Source organism: Haliotis rubra, unplaced genomic scaffold, assembly GCF_003918875.1.
Source record: "Haliotis rubra isolate DU_JTF1 unplaced genomic scaffold, ASM391887v1 Scf1399, whole genome shotgun sequence".
Classification (NCBI taxonomy): Eukaryota; Metazoa; Mollusca; class Gastropoda; order Lepetellida; family Haliotidae; genus Haliotis; species Haliotis rubra.
The window spans coordinates 131,665-150,719 of record NW_025765335.1 but is presented as its reverse complement, the minus strand read 5'-3'; the positions used below and the strand labels follow the sequence as shown (position 1 = coordinate 150,719).

Below are 19,055 nucleotides of genomic sequence, written 5' to 3'. Positions count from 1 at the left end.
GATTCACATATAGTCGGGGGCTGTTTCTTTTAAGGACGCCCCCATTTTAGCCTTTCAAAAACATTGTGTCCCGATATTCAAGCTGTCCCTGTTTACAATATACTGAGAGTTGACACTTGTGTGACCATTCAGTATTTACTTTGAACCTTTAGCATCAGAATAGAATATGTTATGTCCTTATGATTTCGTCGTCTGAACAGGGGTGGGTAGTTTCTCCAAAACAAGGTGTTTCAGTAAACATGAAGGGGGAATCACTTTAACAAGCGATTGTACTTTCAAATTGCTTTTTATGCACTTAATATCTACGTTTTGATTCTAGCGGACGTCTACCTATCTCAAACACACAAAATGTTTCTTGCATATTTTGTTACCTGAAGTTTGTGGTGCATTTATTGCAGATTTGGCGCTTTTGGGGGGTACCAAGATAACATTTCAAACAAAATGGGGATCGTAAGGCTGGAACCTTGAGGGTGACAGATAATATGTAGAAAAATAAAACATAAAAACAGCTGCATTTGTATCATTTACTAGGTCAGGCCGACTACTTTTTGACTGTCCCTCGTATGCTATAACTTAGTGCCATACGTTAATCCGATTCAAAATAAATGGAAATAATCATGCATTACTACCTACTAAATGGCACTGCTTTGCAAATTTTATCTCATAAATATTCATATATGCATCGAATATACGTGAACGCGTTTTCATTCGTCCTCCGCCACTGTGCTGTCATGCGCAGTGGGAAATTCGATTAGAAGGACATGTATATATTTCGCGGCAGTCAACCCACAAACACCAGTCGGCAGCCAGTGTTGAGCATCACCACTGTTGAAAAGGTAAAATTTTAAGTATATTATGTTGATCAATATTTTATGCATTATGGAATATATGAATATGCATCTTCATGTGACCTTCCACTTCCAGAGATGGTGATATTGTTTTATTAGACCTGTAAATCTATCCTTGACGACGATATTAAGGCCGACATGCAGTTTTGGTTTCCCTGACCTGTTTGTCCTTCTACTGCCAGGATGATGATATTGTTTTATTAGACCTGTAAATCATTCCTTGACGACGATATTAAGGCCGACTTGCAGTTTCTCTTTCCCCGACAAGTGTTTGTGATTCTACTGCCAGGATGGTGATATTGTTTTATTAGATCTGTAAATCATTCCTTGACGACGATATTAAGGCCGACTTGCAGTTTTTGTTTCTCTGACAAGTGTTTGTCCTTCTACTGCCAGGATGGTGATATTGTTTTATTATACCTGTCAATCATTCCTTGACGATGATATTTAATTAAAGGCCGACATACAGTTTCTGTTTCCCTGGCAACCTGAAATCAAATCACACTATATTAAAAAGCAAACGCTCAATGTTCAGCAATGCACCAACATTAAATCGTGTTGGCCGCACATCTCAATGATATGTGAAAACCCGGTTAGGTTGGATAACACTAAGGGCAACCATACTCTGTCACAAGACATTTAGTTGCCTTCCGTTTTCCAACAAATTTCAAGCATAATTTTATAAAACACAATTATTCTGATAATTTTCACAATCTGCTAAAAATACAAGTTAACGTAAATATATTCTTTCTGCAGCCAAAAGTGCGAAGCCTTGTCTTTTTCTCTGTGTGGAAACATTACGATTTCACAACAATGTTCACGGTCCTCTTTGGTCTCCTCGCCCTGTCGTGTCTCCCCCTGTCGGTGCTCGGCGCCCCTGAAGATAGAGATGCCCGTATGTACAGAGTTGACATCACCCTTCCACCGAAGGAAGGGAGGGACGAGAAGGCCGACATACTGGAGCTTATTACAACAGTGGCGGGGCTTACTGACATCAAGGTTCTGTTTTCATTTAAGGTAAGTGAAGGCATTGAATCAATGAATCACTGCGAAGACTTAATGTGGATTAGGAGCCGCACTCAGCAATATTCCAGCTATATGGTGGCGGTCTGTAAGTAATCGAGTCTGGACCACCAGACAATCCGATGATAACAGCATGAGCATCGATCTACGCAGTTGGGATACTTAGAGAATAACCAACGTGTTACGAGTGATTACGGGAAATATGTCCCGAGTGGATTAAATGTTTACTGATTTGAAAATGAATTTCATCAGAGACATATTTCCCGTAATTATTCATACCTTGTGGGTTATTCTATTTATTAACTAGTCTGTAATTAAACCGAGAAACCAGTATTTATGAACTCAAGGCCGCATCTTCTTATGTAAGTGTTTACAAGTAAATCAGCTGAGCTAGCGCTGTATTAATGCGCGGGCGAAACCAAACTGGTCAAGCCTAATGGAATCGTATACGAACCACAATATAGTACTGTAGACAACGGTATGAAAAACAACACAGTTCAACAGTTTCCAAATTCGTTCGATGGCGATTTTATTAACCACACCCCTTGTAAAGATTAAAATTATTTTCAACGAGTACAATCATATTCAATACTTAGTCGTAGATCGCAAATGTGTCGATCTAGCCAAGACTCGTGTAAGATGGTGACTGTTGCTGGACACACACAACATATACCTGTCATTTTGTTTAACCTTAACTTATAAAACAGTGAAAATTTGCAAGGGAACAATAAAACGCAGGAATTGTGAACCTTTTTATAAGAAGACGGAACACAATCTGAATGTTTCTCAACATTTTGCTGAAACTTAAGTTGACCTAGTTTTGGCTCACGTCAGTGTTCTCTAAATTTAGTCCGAGTCCGGGTTGACAACAGTCAATGTCAACGCCCACAAAAGAAACAAACCTGTTCTCGAAGACGAATTGTAACTCGGATCTTCACTGGTAGCTGAAAGTGATCCTTGCTCCCCGCTTGTTTGTATACTCAACAAAATTAGAAACTAGATACCCACAAAATTGGCGATAATTGTGAGGAGGGTTTTTCATTTTATTTCCTTGCGTCATACACACGCTAATGGCAAGAAGGCTGTTTGAGTATGGTTTGGGTGTCCGACGTGAAACAGTTGGTAATAAATCGTAATCGTAAATTGTAACGGAAGCACGATACAGAGACTGCTAAACAGTAAAATGCGTTGAATCCCAAATTCAATCAAAAGGCGCCTCACAAATCTAGCTGAAGATTCCGTTGAAGCAGTTGCTCGAGTCCTGGGCTGTAGTTGGGATAGCAATACATGGTTTGATGACAAATGTGCAACATGTGTTGAGGGGTAGAGTATCACCATAGACCTTGGTGAAATGACTGGGCACCGCAGTTGATGAATCTATCACGATGCATCTCAACGTTTTTGATGGGTCCCCAGACACGCCAAAACTCAACCATTCGTCAGTGACGAGTCTCGTTTCCCATTGCGTTATGTCAGTGTCAAGGTACGGGTGTGGCAGAAAAAGTGGGACCATCAATCCGAGATTTGTGTTCGTGAGATGGACAGATCTGGAGGGTTCAGCACAATGGTTTGAAGAGAAATGCCTGCCAACAATTGATTTAAATTGCCGCCAAATCGTCCAGGGAAATCTCACCGCCAAACAGTGTCGGGACCAACTTTTGATGCCAGTCCTTCTGCCATTCATGCATCTACATGGCCCTGGGCAGACATTTCAACATGCGACGTAGTTCTTGTAATGCAGTTCTGACGCACAAGTTGTTACGTAACACGTGTGGGGATTTCAGCCATCAATATCATTATGTGACCATGCTATTTGTTTCAGCAGATATTCATGGATCTTTGCCCATGGCTTTTCAGGCACTAACGAATTAATGTTTTTTAACAGGAAATCGGGAATTCAAAGGTAATTCTTGGTAAGTTCAATTACGAAACCAGTTCTGCTTTATTCTGTCTAACAAACTAGACATACATCTAAACGATGCTTAACATATATTCGCTTAATACAATATGTTACCACATTACAAAACAAGGTGACTGAAAAAAGGAAATTGAGTAAAGTGTGACTTAATGCCTAAACTTCTGGCTGTTTAAATGAGACATTAGTTTTTAGAGTAGGACCATAAAGCTCAGTAAGAAAGTACATGTTGCTTGACAAGAAACAATATTTATCTTGCAGTTCTACGTGTTGACAAAGCGTGCAGCTGGCCACAGTTGACGAGCTTCCTGGCACGCAAGGGCTATGAGGTCAAGGTGACCCCAGTGTATTACTGCAGTGACTTCGCCCGGGAACTTGGTATGAACATGACCAGGGATTTCTATGATACGTCTCTCGCGGATGATGAGGACTTACTTCTGGGCAAACAGATATTTCCTTTGAAAGGTATGCCTGGTAGAGTTCTTGTGTGTTCAGTTTTTACATCTATGGTTGGAGCATCACTAAATGCTCCTACAGCATGATGTAATACCGCGACGGTAGACATATCCCAAGATGTTGATATGGGGTTGGGGTAAACACGGCTGTCGTTCAAAGCAGTATAGTCGAGGCCCAAAGCCACCAAAGAACTGAAATTCCTCCTGGCAGAAATATTTCATAGCACCTGCTCATCGTTCCTTGATTGCTTCTTAAATGATACTTCTACCTTGATGTAACATACGAGGATTGATATACTCTTCTCTTTTATGATGCGTTTGACAGTAGAAGGTACAAACTACAGTCAAAGGTATTATTTATTTGATCAAACGCAGCAGATTAAAATGTCACAGCTTCCGTTAAATTATCAACCTACTCAATCTGCTTTGATAAGTTAGTGTCCAACTCCTATTCCGGAAACATAACATACAGACATTTGTTTTTCTGTTTTCGTATCTGTGACCTGAAGGCATATAGTGAAACATATTGAAACTGACATGTCCACCGCTCCCGCAGCGCTTTTCGTTCAAAGATCTATTCCAGGTTTGACAACAGCTGAGTATGCCGAGAAGGTGAGACAAATGTTTGTGAGAGACATAAGAATCCTGAACGCAGGTCAACGGGCGGCATGTTTCAGAACCCTAGCAAGTCTTCCAGTGGAGGTAAACCTTCTGCAGTAATCCTGTACTTTAGTTTCTAGGTTTGTTTCTGAGTTTCTAATTTCCCCATTAGCGTCTTTCCTTATCCCATGCACATGTTCTGCTATAAATGAAACCAAAGAGGAGTAAAACTCATTTTACTTACTCACTTACTTACAAACTCGAGTAGTACCCGTGAAGATCCGGGTTAAAATTGATCTTCAGTAACCCATGCTTGTCGTAAGGAAGACTGATGGCATTGGGTGATCAGGCTCGCTGACTTGGTGGACACATGTCATCGGTTCCCAGTTGAGCAGATGTATAAATTGATGCTGATGCTATTGATCACTGGATTGTCTGGTGCAGACTCGATTATTTACAGACCGCCTCCATATAGCTGCAGTATTGCTAAGTACGGCTCGAGTTCATTGTTTAATTAGGTTACCATCTTTGCATTTAATTGTTGAATTCTACACCTTTTTTTGGATATAAATATAACCCAAAAGGTGTAACGTCTCGTATACTAGAGCAATGTAAGTTGTAGACTATGAAAGTGCCAGCACATTGTGCTTATTCACTTGCACTCCATGGCACATTATGATACCAGAATTCCATACAAATGAGAGGTTCCTAAACCAGTAAACTAATTGCCTAATGTTTGCCTAAGGTGTGGAATGTTTACATTCTGATCGTACAAACAAATTACCTCACTATTGTTTGTTGAAAATACTATGATGGTTATCGTTCTTCAGAACATTTTGAAAAGACTTCGTTCTCTGTCGCCATTTCAGCTGATGCACTTCGCTCCAGTTGGCCAAAAGGCTATGGAAGCTATAGCGGAAACCTTGGATGCACCTGGTCCCTTCCATGTTGAAATTCTTCGAATCCAGAAGCTCGACCACTACACTGGAGGATGCAAGTGAAAAGATATAATTTCAAATGTATGTTAAACTGGCAAAATAAAGATGAAATGTAAAAGTTCTCTGTCTACTGTTCAACTCTAAAAACAGATAAATTTAAGAGACTTATGTCTAATGAATACGTAATGATATTTCGATGAATAAAGTACGGAATTCTTTGCTTTTCCGTGTAAAAAGTTATCTTCTGTGGGATGTTCAGTTTTTGAGTTATTGACGACCAAAAATGTAACTGCGCAACATGAAATGTTTCTTGAGAATTGATTTGTGTCACTGCAATGGATAAATAAACGGGCACCCGATATCAACATTTTCATACATCTTCATACATTTAATTGTCGAGCGTAGCATTTCCACAATTCTCTAGCTTCCATTTCCTTCTTTTTGTACCATATTAGATTGGCACTACCTTACCGCAGCCTCAATAACTGTTATTAATGTGTTTCCCTGGAAATTGAAACGATGGCGTTACTTCTGACAATTTTTCTGGCTCAAGTATGTGGGCCATTATCTGGGATAGTTCAATGGAAAACAAACATCATCTTAACTTGTTGGCATTTAGAAGTTGGAGCACTAAGGGTGGATAACAGTATATGGATGAGTGAGTGAGTGAGTTTCGCTCTACACGGCACTCAGCAATTTTCAAAGCTATATGGCGGTGGTCTGTAAATAATCGAGTCTGGACCAGACAATCCAGTGATCAACAGCATGAGCATTGATCTGCGCAATTGGGAACAGATGACATAAAGCAACCAAGTCAGCGAGCCTGACCACCTCGGATCCCGTTAAAGGTACATATATGAGCAATAATTGGGTGTTGGGAGTGAGTTAATGAGTTTTAGTTTACAGGTAGCTTTTTAGAAAATATTCCAGTAACACCACTGTGGACACAGAAATGGGCTCGTGCATTGTACCCATCAACCAAGTTTCCGGGTTGACCAACCAGGTCACATTAAGGTGTGACCATACACCTTGTACATATCGTTTGTAATTTAATGTTATTGTGTTCAACTCCGCACTCAGTATGCGGCGGCGGTCTGTAGATAATCAAGTCCGACCAGGCACTCCAAGAATCAACATCATCGTTATCGATCTACACAAGTTGGGATACGGTGACATGTGTCAACCAAGTCACTGATCCGAACCACCCGATTCCGTAAGATTCCTCTTACGACAAGCATGGGTTGCTGAAAATTAATTATAACCTGGACTTTCAAGAGTGATTTTCTGGCCCTTCTGAAAGACAATTGTACGATTTCGTTTATGTCACAAAGCTGAAGCATATATATGAAGATCCATTCTGGAATTGATAGTTTTCAGAAGTAAAGCAACCTAGTTTTATCATACATGAAGTGTAACATCACGTAGCAGGGTATAGGTAAAAATGGGAAATAAATGACCTACAAATTTCGACTGCAATAACTCTATCGCCCGAAAGGTTTGTTGTGTCTTTATGGTGCTGATCAATCATTAATAATGTAATTTACGGTTTTATGAACATTTTCATGGTCAGGGCTTGTGGTATTATTTCAAAAACATTTAAATCAATCTATGACGACGATGTATGTGTCGGTGTCCTTGATAGCATGAAATTGATCCTGACAGTTTTATATTACATGATGGTTCACGAATGAGTCCTCGCTTCAGTTGCAGACATTGCTATCAGCTGCATGTAATCATGTGTTATTGTGATTATCAACTATTTACCCATGTTAATCTTGTTATCAATGCACCTCGTGGTCAGAGTTGGCGAAATTGTTTCGTTCACCTCTATATCAGTCTTTGACGGCAATTTTCGACAAAAAAGGACAACACACACAGTTACCTGTCCACGGGAACCTGAAGTGACACTTCACAATGTTGCCGCAGAAACTAGCTCCACATTCGTATGATGCGGACTCGTCTTGATTTAGTTCCTGGTTGTGTATCGCCACACTCAACAAATTCCTGCTATGTGAAGTTAGCTTCTGGACCAAACAGTCCTGTGGTCTGACACAAACCCAACGCCATAACCTTGGATGACACGTACCCGGACACTAAAATCTGACTCTAACTAAAATAGCTTTTTATTAAATAATAAAGAGACACCCAAAAAAAGCTATTCAGCTAGTTAATTTTCTAACATACTTACTTACCAAAACAAATGAAAATGTCCCCAAGTCTTTTGTCTCCTCCAAAAGATTGTTCAAGTAAACATAAATTTCATTTCTTAAGCAATCATCACCAAATCTTGGACAAGTTGTCAAAACCCTTCATCTTAACACACTCTTTTGCTCAGTCAACAAAGCGTATATATATTTATTATTTATTTTACTAGTTCTGTATTTAAATCATATCGATCTGAAACGTTAATCAGCAAATAAATTATTTATCGGAATGATTGGTAATAATTAAATAATATATAATTTCTCTACCTTCAGTAAAAGACAGGGATTCTTGAAAAGTATATTTTCCAGTGAATTAATTAAAGGCCGTGTTATTTCCGTTTTATGTCAACATGCCTTCCTCCACGTCAACAAACTAATGTTGCCGCAAAAATTCGTAACAGATAATGTTCTCATTTATAAGAAATACACTTGTCAGATATTCCAGTAATTCACCATTCTTCTTTTAAGATTTCCCCCTTCTTCTTCTCCTTGAGGGATGCTTCAAGTCGCATGGAGGCAGGTTATTTAATACCATGTCCCACCTCTTCCTATAAATTCATGACTATCTAAAGCGTGATTTTGCAGGCACTGGTGTGAAGTCATCTGAGAGACTTTGCGTGATAGAATTCTTGACATTGGCTATTGTCCAGTATAAAAAACCTGTTACTCCTCGATTATTATTGAAACTAAAAAGAATATTGTTACGAGAGTGTGTGTGTTATTTTACTTTGTAATATCGTTGATTGAGTGATACTTATTATGGGTTACGATGTTTAAAGTTTTGAGTGTGGGTTTTGGCTTACATCTTGCATCATATATTTTCTATGGCAGTAGTATTTGTAGCGGTACGCCTTTTGAGACAGCGTTTCAGAGTTGCCTCCCTTGGCTGGCTGTTCATCGTGTTGACTACGTCATGTCATGATATAGGATAGTGATACACCCTAACTTTACTAGAATGCTGGAGAACTGTGTAAGAGCTATATAAAGGCTGGTTATTGTGTTTGGAGCGGGACTTTTTTACATGACTGGATTTGTGTACATCTGTCTGCCATCGCCATCGTCTGACTGACTGCTCGTTTATATTCAACATATGTCATTGTAAACCACCTTCAATCAGTATATGTCCTCACACTGTAAATGTCAAGACTCTGGTAATTAATATTTTATACTTCGAGCCAATATTTTAAATTTGTGACGCAATTGCATTGTACTAGATATCTGTATTGTAATGCATTGTATTTTGCTCATTGTTTGCTCAATATATTATTGAATATTTTAGACTGTGTTCTATTTGGCTGGTTCAAAGGGGACCTTTAAACCTTTTGTCATGGAAAATTATTAACCGTAACAAAATCTGAACATCTGTGACAAACTTAAGAATAATGAGGGCACAAAATCCACCATAGTGTTCTTTATTGTAACAACTGTGTTATTTCGATCGGACCTAACCGAAATCAGATCGCTGTCAGATGTATTGGGCCACAGCTCCCCAAAAGACTGACTGACTGACTGACTGAGTTTGGTTTTACGCCGCTTTAAGCAATATTCCAGCAACATCACGGCGTGGGACACCAGAAATGGGCTTCACACATTGTGCCAATGTGGGGATTCGAACCCAGCTCTTCGTCGTGACGAGCCAACGCTTTAACCACTTGGCTACCCAACCGCCCTGAAGACATGATGATGTAGATGATGATGATGATGATGTAGATGATGACGATGATGATGATGATGATGTAAAAGAAGAGGAGGAACAAACACGTTTGTAGTTTTCACATGCTATTTGTTTTCATGTACTGGCAATCAATATGCAGGTGTGCTAAAGTGTGAAATTCGTGCAAATTCTCACTTGTGAGCAGACATGCGTTTCAGGAAAGAGGCATCGATATTTAACTGATAATGATACCTCTACTGGAACACTTGCTAGAGTTCTGAAACATGCCGCCCGTTGACCTGCGTTCAGGATACGTATGTCTCTCACAAACATTTGTCTCAACTTTTCTCGTCATACTCATTTGTTGTCAAATCTGGAATATATATTTGAACGAAAATCATGTTTCTGGGAGAGCGCTGGAAAGTCAGTTTCAATATGTTTCACTATATGCCTTCAGGTCACAGGTACGGAAACAGAAAAACAAATATCTGTATGTTATCTTTCTGGGTGCAGTTCAACTAACCGATCTTAGCATTACGTCAATCATAAACCCGTAAAATCCCAATCCCAATCCCAAATGACCCCTGTTTCCATATTTAGACCTCTAAAAGTACCGATTCTTTTGACGAATGAATTGTATACAACCCAATTACAATAAAAACAACAGTATCTTGTGTAACCCCCTCAACCTAGCCCTAACCACCACCGTTGGCTCAATGTAGCCCTAACGACCACCGTTAGTTCAAAGTCAGCACTAATCCTAGACTCCAAGAGTTTTCCTTAAAAACAATACAAAATAAGGCCAAAGGACGACTCCTTCTCACTTTAGACCTCTAAAAGTTCCCATTCTTTTGACGAATGAATTGTATACAACCCAAATACAATAAAAAACAAGAGTGTTTTGTAAAAGCCCCAAACCCTAGCCCTAACCACCACCGTTGGCTCAATGTAGCCTTAACCACCACCGTTAGTTCAATGTTAACACTAACCCTAGACTCCAAGTGTTTTGTTTACAACAAGACAAAATACGCCCAAATGACCCCTGTTTCCATATTTAGACCTCTAAAAGTATCCATTCTTTTGACGAATGAGTTGTATACAACCCAATTACAATCAATAAAAACAACAGTATTTTGTAAAAAACCCTAACCCTAGCCCTAACTACGACCGTTGGCTCAATGTAGCCCTAACCACCACCGTTAGTTCAATGTTAACACTAACCCTAGACTCGAAGTGTTTTCTTTAAAAACTAGGCAAAATAACCCCAAATGACGACTCTTTCTCACTTTAGAACTCTAAAAGTATCCATTCTTTTGACGAATGAATTGTATACAACCCAATTACAATAAAAACAACAGTATTTTGTGTAACCCCCAACCCTAGCCTAACCACCTCCGTTGGATCAATGTAGCCCTAACCAACACCGTTGGCTCAATGTAGCCCTAACCACCACCGTTAGTTCAATGTCAGCACTAACCCTAGACTCCAACTGTTTTCCATAAAAAACAAGACAAAATAAGCCAAAAGGACGACTCTTTCTCACTTTAGACCTCTAAAAGTTCCTATTCTTTTGACGAATGAATTGTATACAGCCCAGTTGCAATAAAAACAAGAGTATTTTGTATAACCCCCTAACCCTAGCCCTAACCACCTTCGTTGGCTCAATGTAGCCCTAACCACCACCGTTGACGAATGAGTTGTATACAACCCAATTACAATGAATAAAAACAACAGTATTTTGTAAAAAACCCTGACCCTAGCCCTAACTACGACCGTTGGCTCAATGTAGCCCTAACCACCACCGTTAGTTCAATGATAACACTAACCCTAGACTCCAAGTGTTATCATTAAAAACTAGGCAAATAACCCCAAATGACGACTCTTTCTCACTTTAGGTCTCTAAAACTACCCATTCTTTTGACGAATGATTTGTATACAACCCAATTACACCCGTAAATAGCAAGATTGTATACAAATCCCTTTCGTGTACAAATAAATCAATAGGTTCCACCCGTGTTTTAATCATTAAATATGCACATAACTATACCAGGCATCATTAATAAAGGGAGAAATAAAAGTTTCTCAGTAATAATAGAACTTGGAGTGTCACCATAATTTTTAATGTGTTGACAAACATGACAGAGCGTGACATACAGACAAAAGTTCAAACAACACTAGCAAGCATCACTTGTATAGACCAACTCCCCAAAATGAAAATGACAAACATGAAGCACTCGGTCATACAATGTCTTTTGTATCCTCCTCGCGCGTCTAGGACATAAGTGCACCTTGTTCTCATGCTCCTTATCAAGTTCTCAAAGAAAGCTCGCGTAATCGCATTCCATTTCTCTGCTAGAGCCCTGCGGAGTCCTGGTACATCCACTGGTGCTGGGTTACGTGTGTAGACACATCGACAGAGTTTATCCCAGGCAAGCTCAATTGGGTTGAGGTCTGGTCAGCATGCTGGACACTCCATCCGCTCAGCATTGTCGTAATGTAAAAGTCATGCATAGTTTGCAGGAATGGTACTGCTATACTAGCCAGAATCTCGTCCCCATAACGCTGCCCGGTAAGATTACAGTCGACCACGTGCAGTGGAGGACATCCAGTAGGAGTTACCCCTGCCCAAACCATGACCGACATCCCGCCAAATCGGTTATGCGTGGCCACATTTGCATCTGAGATTTGCTCTCCATTGCTACGATAAATCCTCTGCCGACCATCATGGAAGGACACATTGAATCCGGTTTCATCTGTGAAGAGCAAAGGAGACCACTGACGTTTATTCCAGCCGCTACGATGTCTACTCCATCTCAAAAGCGCTTGCCTGTGACGTGGTGTCAGCGGTGGACGAGCTGCAGGTCGCAGCGGAGTCCGGCTGCCCTTAAACATCAACGAACGGTGCTCCCGGATATCCTTACATTGCTAACACTGAAGTGTTCAGTCTGAAGATCTGCTGCGTTAAGGAATCTGTTATGTAACGCAGTGTTAATCATGTGGCTATCATCTCGGACTGTTGTGACTCTGGAGCGACCAGGTCGACGTGCATATTCCACGGACCCATTGTCTTGAAATCTCTGCCAATTTCTACTAATAGCACTCTGAGTCACATTAAAGTGCACAGCAACCTGCCGCTGAGTTTGATCAGATTCTAAAAGGTCTTTAGCCTGACCCCTTTCAGCAGGTGTCAGAAAACGTCCCAACTTAAAATGCGATTTCAAACAGGTAGCTGAACAGTGAACGACAGTGAAAAAGGATCAATGTATGTGTATTGCCCTCTACTTTCCATGGACAGAGCGACTTGCACGTGCAAACCATTGACATTAAGTGGCGGGTGGACTTCCATGTGACAAAATATATTGGACGTAATAATAACATTTTAAGGGTCTGATGTGTTTTTCCATACTGTTAAGAAAGTTTGTAAAAACAGTCAGTTGTATACATTCCAAACAAAAACAGAGATTTTACAACCTTTAAGACCCTTCATTAATGACGCCGCGTATATTTGAACGTATTTTGAAGGGAAGAGATGGGAAAGGAGCTGATGTGTTCCCTTCATTATGATGTACTTTGGTTCAAGACATTCACGAAATTTTCCGTAGTGTGAAGTCATTTCTTTATCCATTGCTTGCCTCACCTTGGATAATTAATGTCAGAATCCATATGGAAGACATCTATTTGGTGTCATCTCATTATCCATCGCTTGCCTCACCTTGGATAAATAATGTCAGAATCCATATGGCAGACATCTATATGGTGTAGTTTTGAGAATCTGACACAACCCGAACATGTGTCAAGTACACCCCCACCCCACCAACCCCACCCCCAACACTGTGGGTTAGCCAAGTGGTTAAAAACATTTATTGATTTAGGATACAGATATACTGATGTTCGACTTAATGGAGAATTACACGCATGAATGTGCAGTTTATTTACCCCTATTTTACCCTGACTAAACATAAATCGAGAATCATGCGATGTGAAGATTTAATCCAGCTGTCTGGGTGGGTTGCTCACCCTAATGAGGTGATCATCGATACTGATCTTTACCACGAGTGATCCTCAGTTTGCTAAAGCAATACTTTGCTAACACATGCCTAGCCTGTTGCATTCAGAGGTGAAAATAATACCTCATGATTGATAATAATCACCTCAACTTTTAATAACCAGCTACACGTCACTTCTAGTATGCAGAGGGGCGGTGGGGTAGCCTAGTGGTTCAAGCACCGTTCGTCACCCCGAAGACCTGGGTGAGATTCTCCACATGGGTACGATGCGTGAAGCCCGTTTCTGGTGTCTGCCGCCGTGATATTGCCTAAACATTGCTAAAAGCTGCGTAAAACTAAACTCACTCACCCATTCACACATATCCATAAAGAAACTAAAGTAAACATCCCCCCCAAAACCCGGGCTCGATCCCCCACATTGATACAATAAGTGAAACCCTCCATGATATTGCTTAAATGTTCCTATAAGCGCAGTAAACCTAAACTCACTCACACAACTATGTAGACATGAGTTCGTTCGTACACATTGTACCCATGAGGGGAATTGAACCCAGGTCTTCATCATGATGGAGTAAATGCTTTAACCACTAGGCTAAACCCCCCCCCCCCCCGTTCGAGCCAGATGTCGCTGTTCAAGTGCTTATTATTACTTTGTTAATCTTTGTCATATGTATGCAGCATCGATGTATGGAAGACTGTATATCACACAAGGTAGGGCACAAAAGTAAATCCTTGGTCTTACTCAGTTATATCATAATGAAGGAATGATAAATTGCTCCAAAGCTTACATAACAACACAATGAAGGAATGATAAATCGCTCCACAGCTTACATAACAACATAATGAAGGAATGATAAATCGCACCACAGCTCGTATAACAACACAATGACGGAATGATAAATCGCTCCACACCTTACACAACATAATGAAGGAATGATAAATCGCTCCACAACTTACATAACAACACAATGAAGGAATGATAAATTGCTCCACAGCTTACATAACGAAATAATGAAGGAATGATAAATCGCTCCACAACTTACATATCAACCTAATGAAGGAATGATAAAACGCTCCAAAGCTTGCATAGCAACATAATGAAGGAATGATAAATCGCCCCACATCTTGAATAACAACACAATGAAGGAATGGTAAATTGCTCCACAGCTTACATAACGAAATAATGAAGGAATGATAAATCGCTCCACAGCTTGCATAGCAACACGACGAAGGAATGATAAATCGCTCCACAGCTTGCATAACAACATAATGAAGGAATGATGAATCGCTCCACAGCTTACATAACATAATGAAGGAATGATAAATCGCTCCACAGCTTACATAACGACATAATGAAGGAATGATAAATCGCTCCACAACTTACATAACAACATATTGAAGGAATGATAAATCGCTCCACAACTTACATAACAACATATTGAAGGAATGATAAATCGCTCCACAACTTACATAACAACACAATGAAGGAATGATAAATTACTCCACAGCTTACATAACGACATAATGAAGGAATGATAAATCGCTCCACAGCTTGCATAGCAACACAACGAAGGAATGATAAATCGCTCCACAGCCTGCATAACAACATAATGAAGGAATGATGAATCGCTCCACAGCTTACATAACAACATAATGAAGGAATGATAAATCGCTCCACAACTTACATAACAACATAATAAAGGAATGATAAATCGCTCCACTGCTTACATAACAACACAATGAAGGAATGATAAATCGCTCCACAGCTTACATAACGACATAATGAAGGAATGATAAATCGCTCCACAGCTTGCATAGCAACACAACGAAGGAATGATAAATCGCTCCACAGCCTGCATAACAACATAATGAAGGAATGATAAATTGCTCCACAGCTTACATAACGACATAATGAAGGAATGATAAATCGCTCCACAACTTACATATCAACATAATGAAGGAATGATAAAACGCTCCAAAGCTTGCATAGCAACATAATGAAGGAATGATAAATCGCCCCACATCTTGAATAACAACACAACGAAGGAATGGTAAATTGCTCCACAGCTTACATAACGAAATAATGAAGGAATGATAAATCGCTCCACAGCTTGCATAGCAACACGACGAAGGAATGATAAATCGCTCCACAGCTTGCATAACAACATAATGAAGGAATGATGAATCGCTCCACAGCTTACATAACATAATGAAGGAATGATAAATCGCTCCACAACTTACATAACAACATATTGAAGGAATGATAAATTGCTCCACAGCTTACATAACGACATAATGAAGGAATGATAAATCGCTCCACAGCTTGCATAGCAACGCAACGAAGGAATGATAAATCGCTCCACAGCCTGCATAACAACATAATGAAGGAATGATGAATCGCTCCACAGCTTACATAACAACATAATGAAGGAATAATAAATCGCTCCACAACTTACATAACAACATAATAAAGGAATGATAAATCGCTCCACTGCTTACATAACAACACAATGAAGGAATGATAAATCGCTCCACTGCTTACATAACGACATAATGAAGGAATGATAAATCGTTCCACAGCTTGCATAGCAACACAACGAAGGAATGATAAATCGCTCCAGAGCATGCATAACAACATAATGAAGGAATGATAAATTGCTCCACAGCTTACATAACGACATAATGAAGGAATGATAAATCGCTCCACAACTTACATATCAACATAATGAAGGAATGATAAAACGCTCCACAGCTTGCATAGCAACATAATGAAGGAATGATAAATCGCCCCACATCTTGAATAACAACACAACGAAGGAATGGTAAATTGCTCCACAGCTTACATAACGAAATAATGAAGGAATGATAAATCGCTCCACAGCTTGCATAGCAACACGACGAAGGAATGATAAATCGCTCCACAGCTTGCATAACAACATAATGAAGGAATGATGAATCGCTCCACAGCTTACATAACATAATGAAGGAATGATAAATCGCTCCACAGCTTACATAACGACATAATGAAGGAATGATAAATCGCTCCACAACTTACATAACAACATATTGAAGGAATGATAAATCGCTCCACAACTTACATAACAACATATTGAAGGAATGATAAATTGCTCCACAGCTTACATAACGACATAATGAAGGAATGATAAATCGCTCCACAACTTACATATCAACATAATGAAGGAATGATAAAACGCTCCAAAGCTTGCATAGCAACATAATGAAGGAATGATAAATCGCCCCACATCTTGAATAACAACACAACGAAGGAATGGTAAATTGCTCCACAGCTTACATAACGAAATAATGAAGGAATGATAAATCGCTCCACAGCTTGCATAGCAACACGACGAAGGAATGATAAATCGCTCCACAGCTTGCATAACAACATAATGAAGGAATGATGAATCGCTCCACAGCTTACATAACATAATGAAGGAATGATAAATCGCTCCACAGCTTACATAACGACATAATGAAGGAATGATAAATCGCTCCACAACTTACATAACAACATAATGAAGGAATGATAAATCGCTCCACAACTTACATAACAACATATTGAAGGAATGATAAATTGCTCCACAGCTTACATAACGACATAATGAAGGAATGATAAATCGCTCCACAGCTTGCATAGCAACACAACGAAGGAATGATAAATCGCTCCACAGCCTGCATAACAACATAATGAAGGAATGATGAATCGCTCCACAGCTTACATAACAACATAATGAAGGAATAATAAATCGCTCCACAACTTACATAACAACATAATAAAGGAATGATAAATCGCTCCACTGCTTACATAACAACACAATGAAGGAATGATAAATCGCTCCACAGCTTACATAACGACATAATGAAGGAATGATAAATCGTTCCACAGCTTGCATAGCAACACAACGAAGGAATGATAAATCGCTCCAGAGCATGCATAACAACATAATGAAGGAATGATAAATTGCTCCACAGCTTACATAACGACATAATGAAGGAATGATAAATCGCTCCACAACTTACATATCAACATAATGAAGGAATGATAAAACGCTCCACAGCTTGCATAGCAACATAATGAAGGAATGATAAATCGCCCCACATCTTGAATAACAACACAACGAAGGAATGATAAATTGCTCCACAGCTTACATAACGAAATAATGAAGGAATGATAAATCGCTCCACAGCTTGCATAGCAACACGACGAAGGAATGATAAATCGCTCCACAGCTTGCATAACAACATAATGAAGGAATGATGAATCGCTCCACAGCTTACATAACATAATGAAGGAATGATAAATCGCTCCACAGCTTACATAACGACATAATGAAGGATGATAAATCGCTCCACAACTTACATAACAACATATTGAAGGAATGATAAATCGCTCCACAACTTACATAACAACATATTGAAGGAATGATAAATTGCTCCACAGCTTACATAACGACATAATGAAGGAATGATAAATCGCTCCACAGCTTGCATAACAACATAGCTAAAGGAATGATAAATCGCTCCACAGCCTGCATAACAACACAATGAAGGAATGATAAATCGCTCCACAGCTTGCATAATAACATAATGAAGGAAGGATAAATTGCTCCACAGCTTACATGACAACACAATGAAGGAATGATAAATCGCTCCACTGCTTACATAACAACACAATGAAGGAATGATAAATCGCTCCACAGCTTACATAACGACATAATGAAGGAATGATAAATCGCTCCACAGCTTGCATAGCAACACAACGAAGGAATGATAAATCGCTCCACAGCCTGCATAACAACATAATGAAGGAATGATAAATTGCTCCACAGCTTACATAACGACATAATGAAGGAATGATAAATCGCTCCACAACTTACATATCAACATAATGAAGGAATGATAAAACGCTCCACAGCTTGCATAGCAACATAATGAAGGAATGATAAATCGCCCCACATCTTGAATAACAACACAACGAAGGAATGATAAATCGCTCCACAGCTTACATAACAACATAATGAAGGAATAATAAATCGCACCACAGCTTACATAACAACACAATGAAGGAATGATAAATCGCTCCACAGCTTGCATAATAACATAATGAAGGAAGGATAAATTGCTCCACAGCTTACATGACAACACAATGAAGGAATGATAAATCGCTCCACAGCTTGCATATACATGAAATGTAATTATATCTGAAGGTGGAACCTGGTACAAAAGTAAGCTATGGTGGTGTCAGTTTAACAACATATGTTACGCTCGATTATTTAGGTCAATCATAACCTCGTATCAAGTAATCGTGCTATGCTTGTTGAATATAGAGACGGTACTCTTTAAGGATGGGTAACAATATATGGATGAACCACGTCTTATTACAGTGAGAG

At 39.4% G+C, this 19,055-nt stretch overlaps 1 protein-coding gene across 1 annotated transcript; it reads left to right on the top strand.

Moving 5' to 3' along the window:
• The first annotated feature begins 793 nt into the window (after positions 1-793).
• On the top strand, positions 794-5,900 carry LOC124268672. The gene is made up of 6 exons (XM_046703643.1): positions 794-836; positions 1,605-1,865; positions 3,757-3,784; positions 4,048-4,251; positions 4,825-4,943; positions 5,711-5,900. The coding sequence occupies exons 2-6, from the start codon at positions 1,662-1,664 to the stop codon at positions 5,840-5,842; spliced, it is 687 nt and encodes a 228-aa protein (XP_046559599.1). The 5' UTR covers positions 794-836; positions 1,605-1,661; the 3' UTR covers positions 5,843-5,900.
• Positions 5,901-19,055: the final 13,155 nt, after the last annotated feature.

Bases quoted from the DNA above. Each gene is read 5' to 3' on its own strand.
- LOC124268672 (XM_046703643.1), top strand. From the start codon at position 1,662: ATGTTCACGGTCCTCTTTGGTCTCCTCGCCCTGTCGTGTCTCCCCCTG. The intron at 1,866-3,756 runs GTAAGTGAAGGC...GTTTTTTAACAG, and splicing joins AGGTTCTGTTTTCATTTAAG to GAAATCGGGAATTCAAAGGT. The intron at 3,785-4,047 runs GTAAGTTCAATT...TTTATCTTGCAG, and splicing joins GAATTCAAAGGTAATTCTTG to TTCTACGTGTTGACAAAGCG.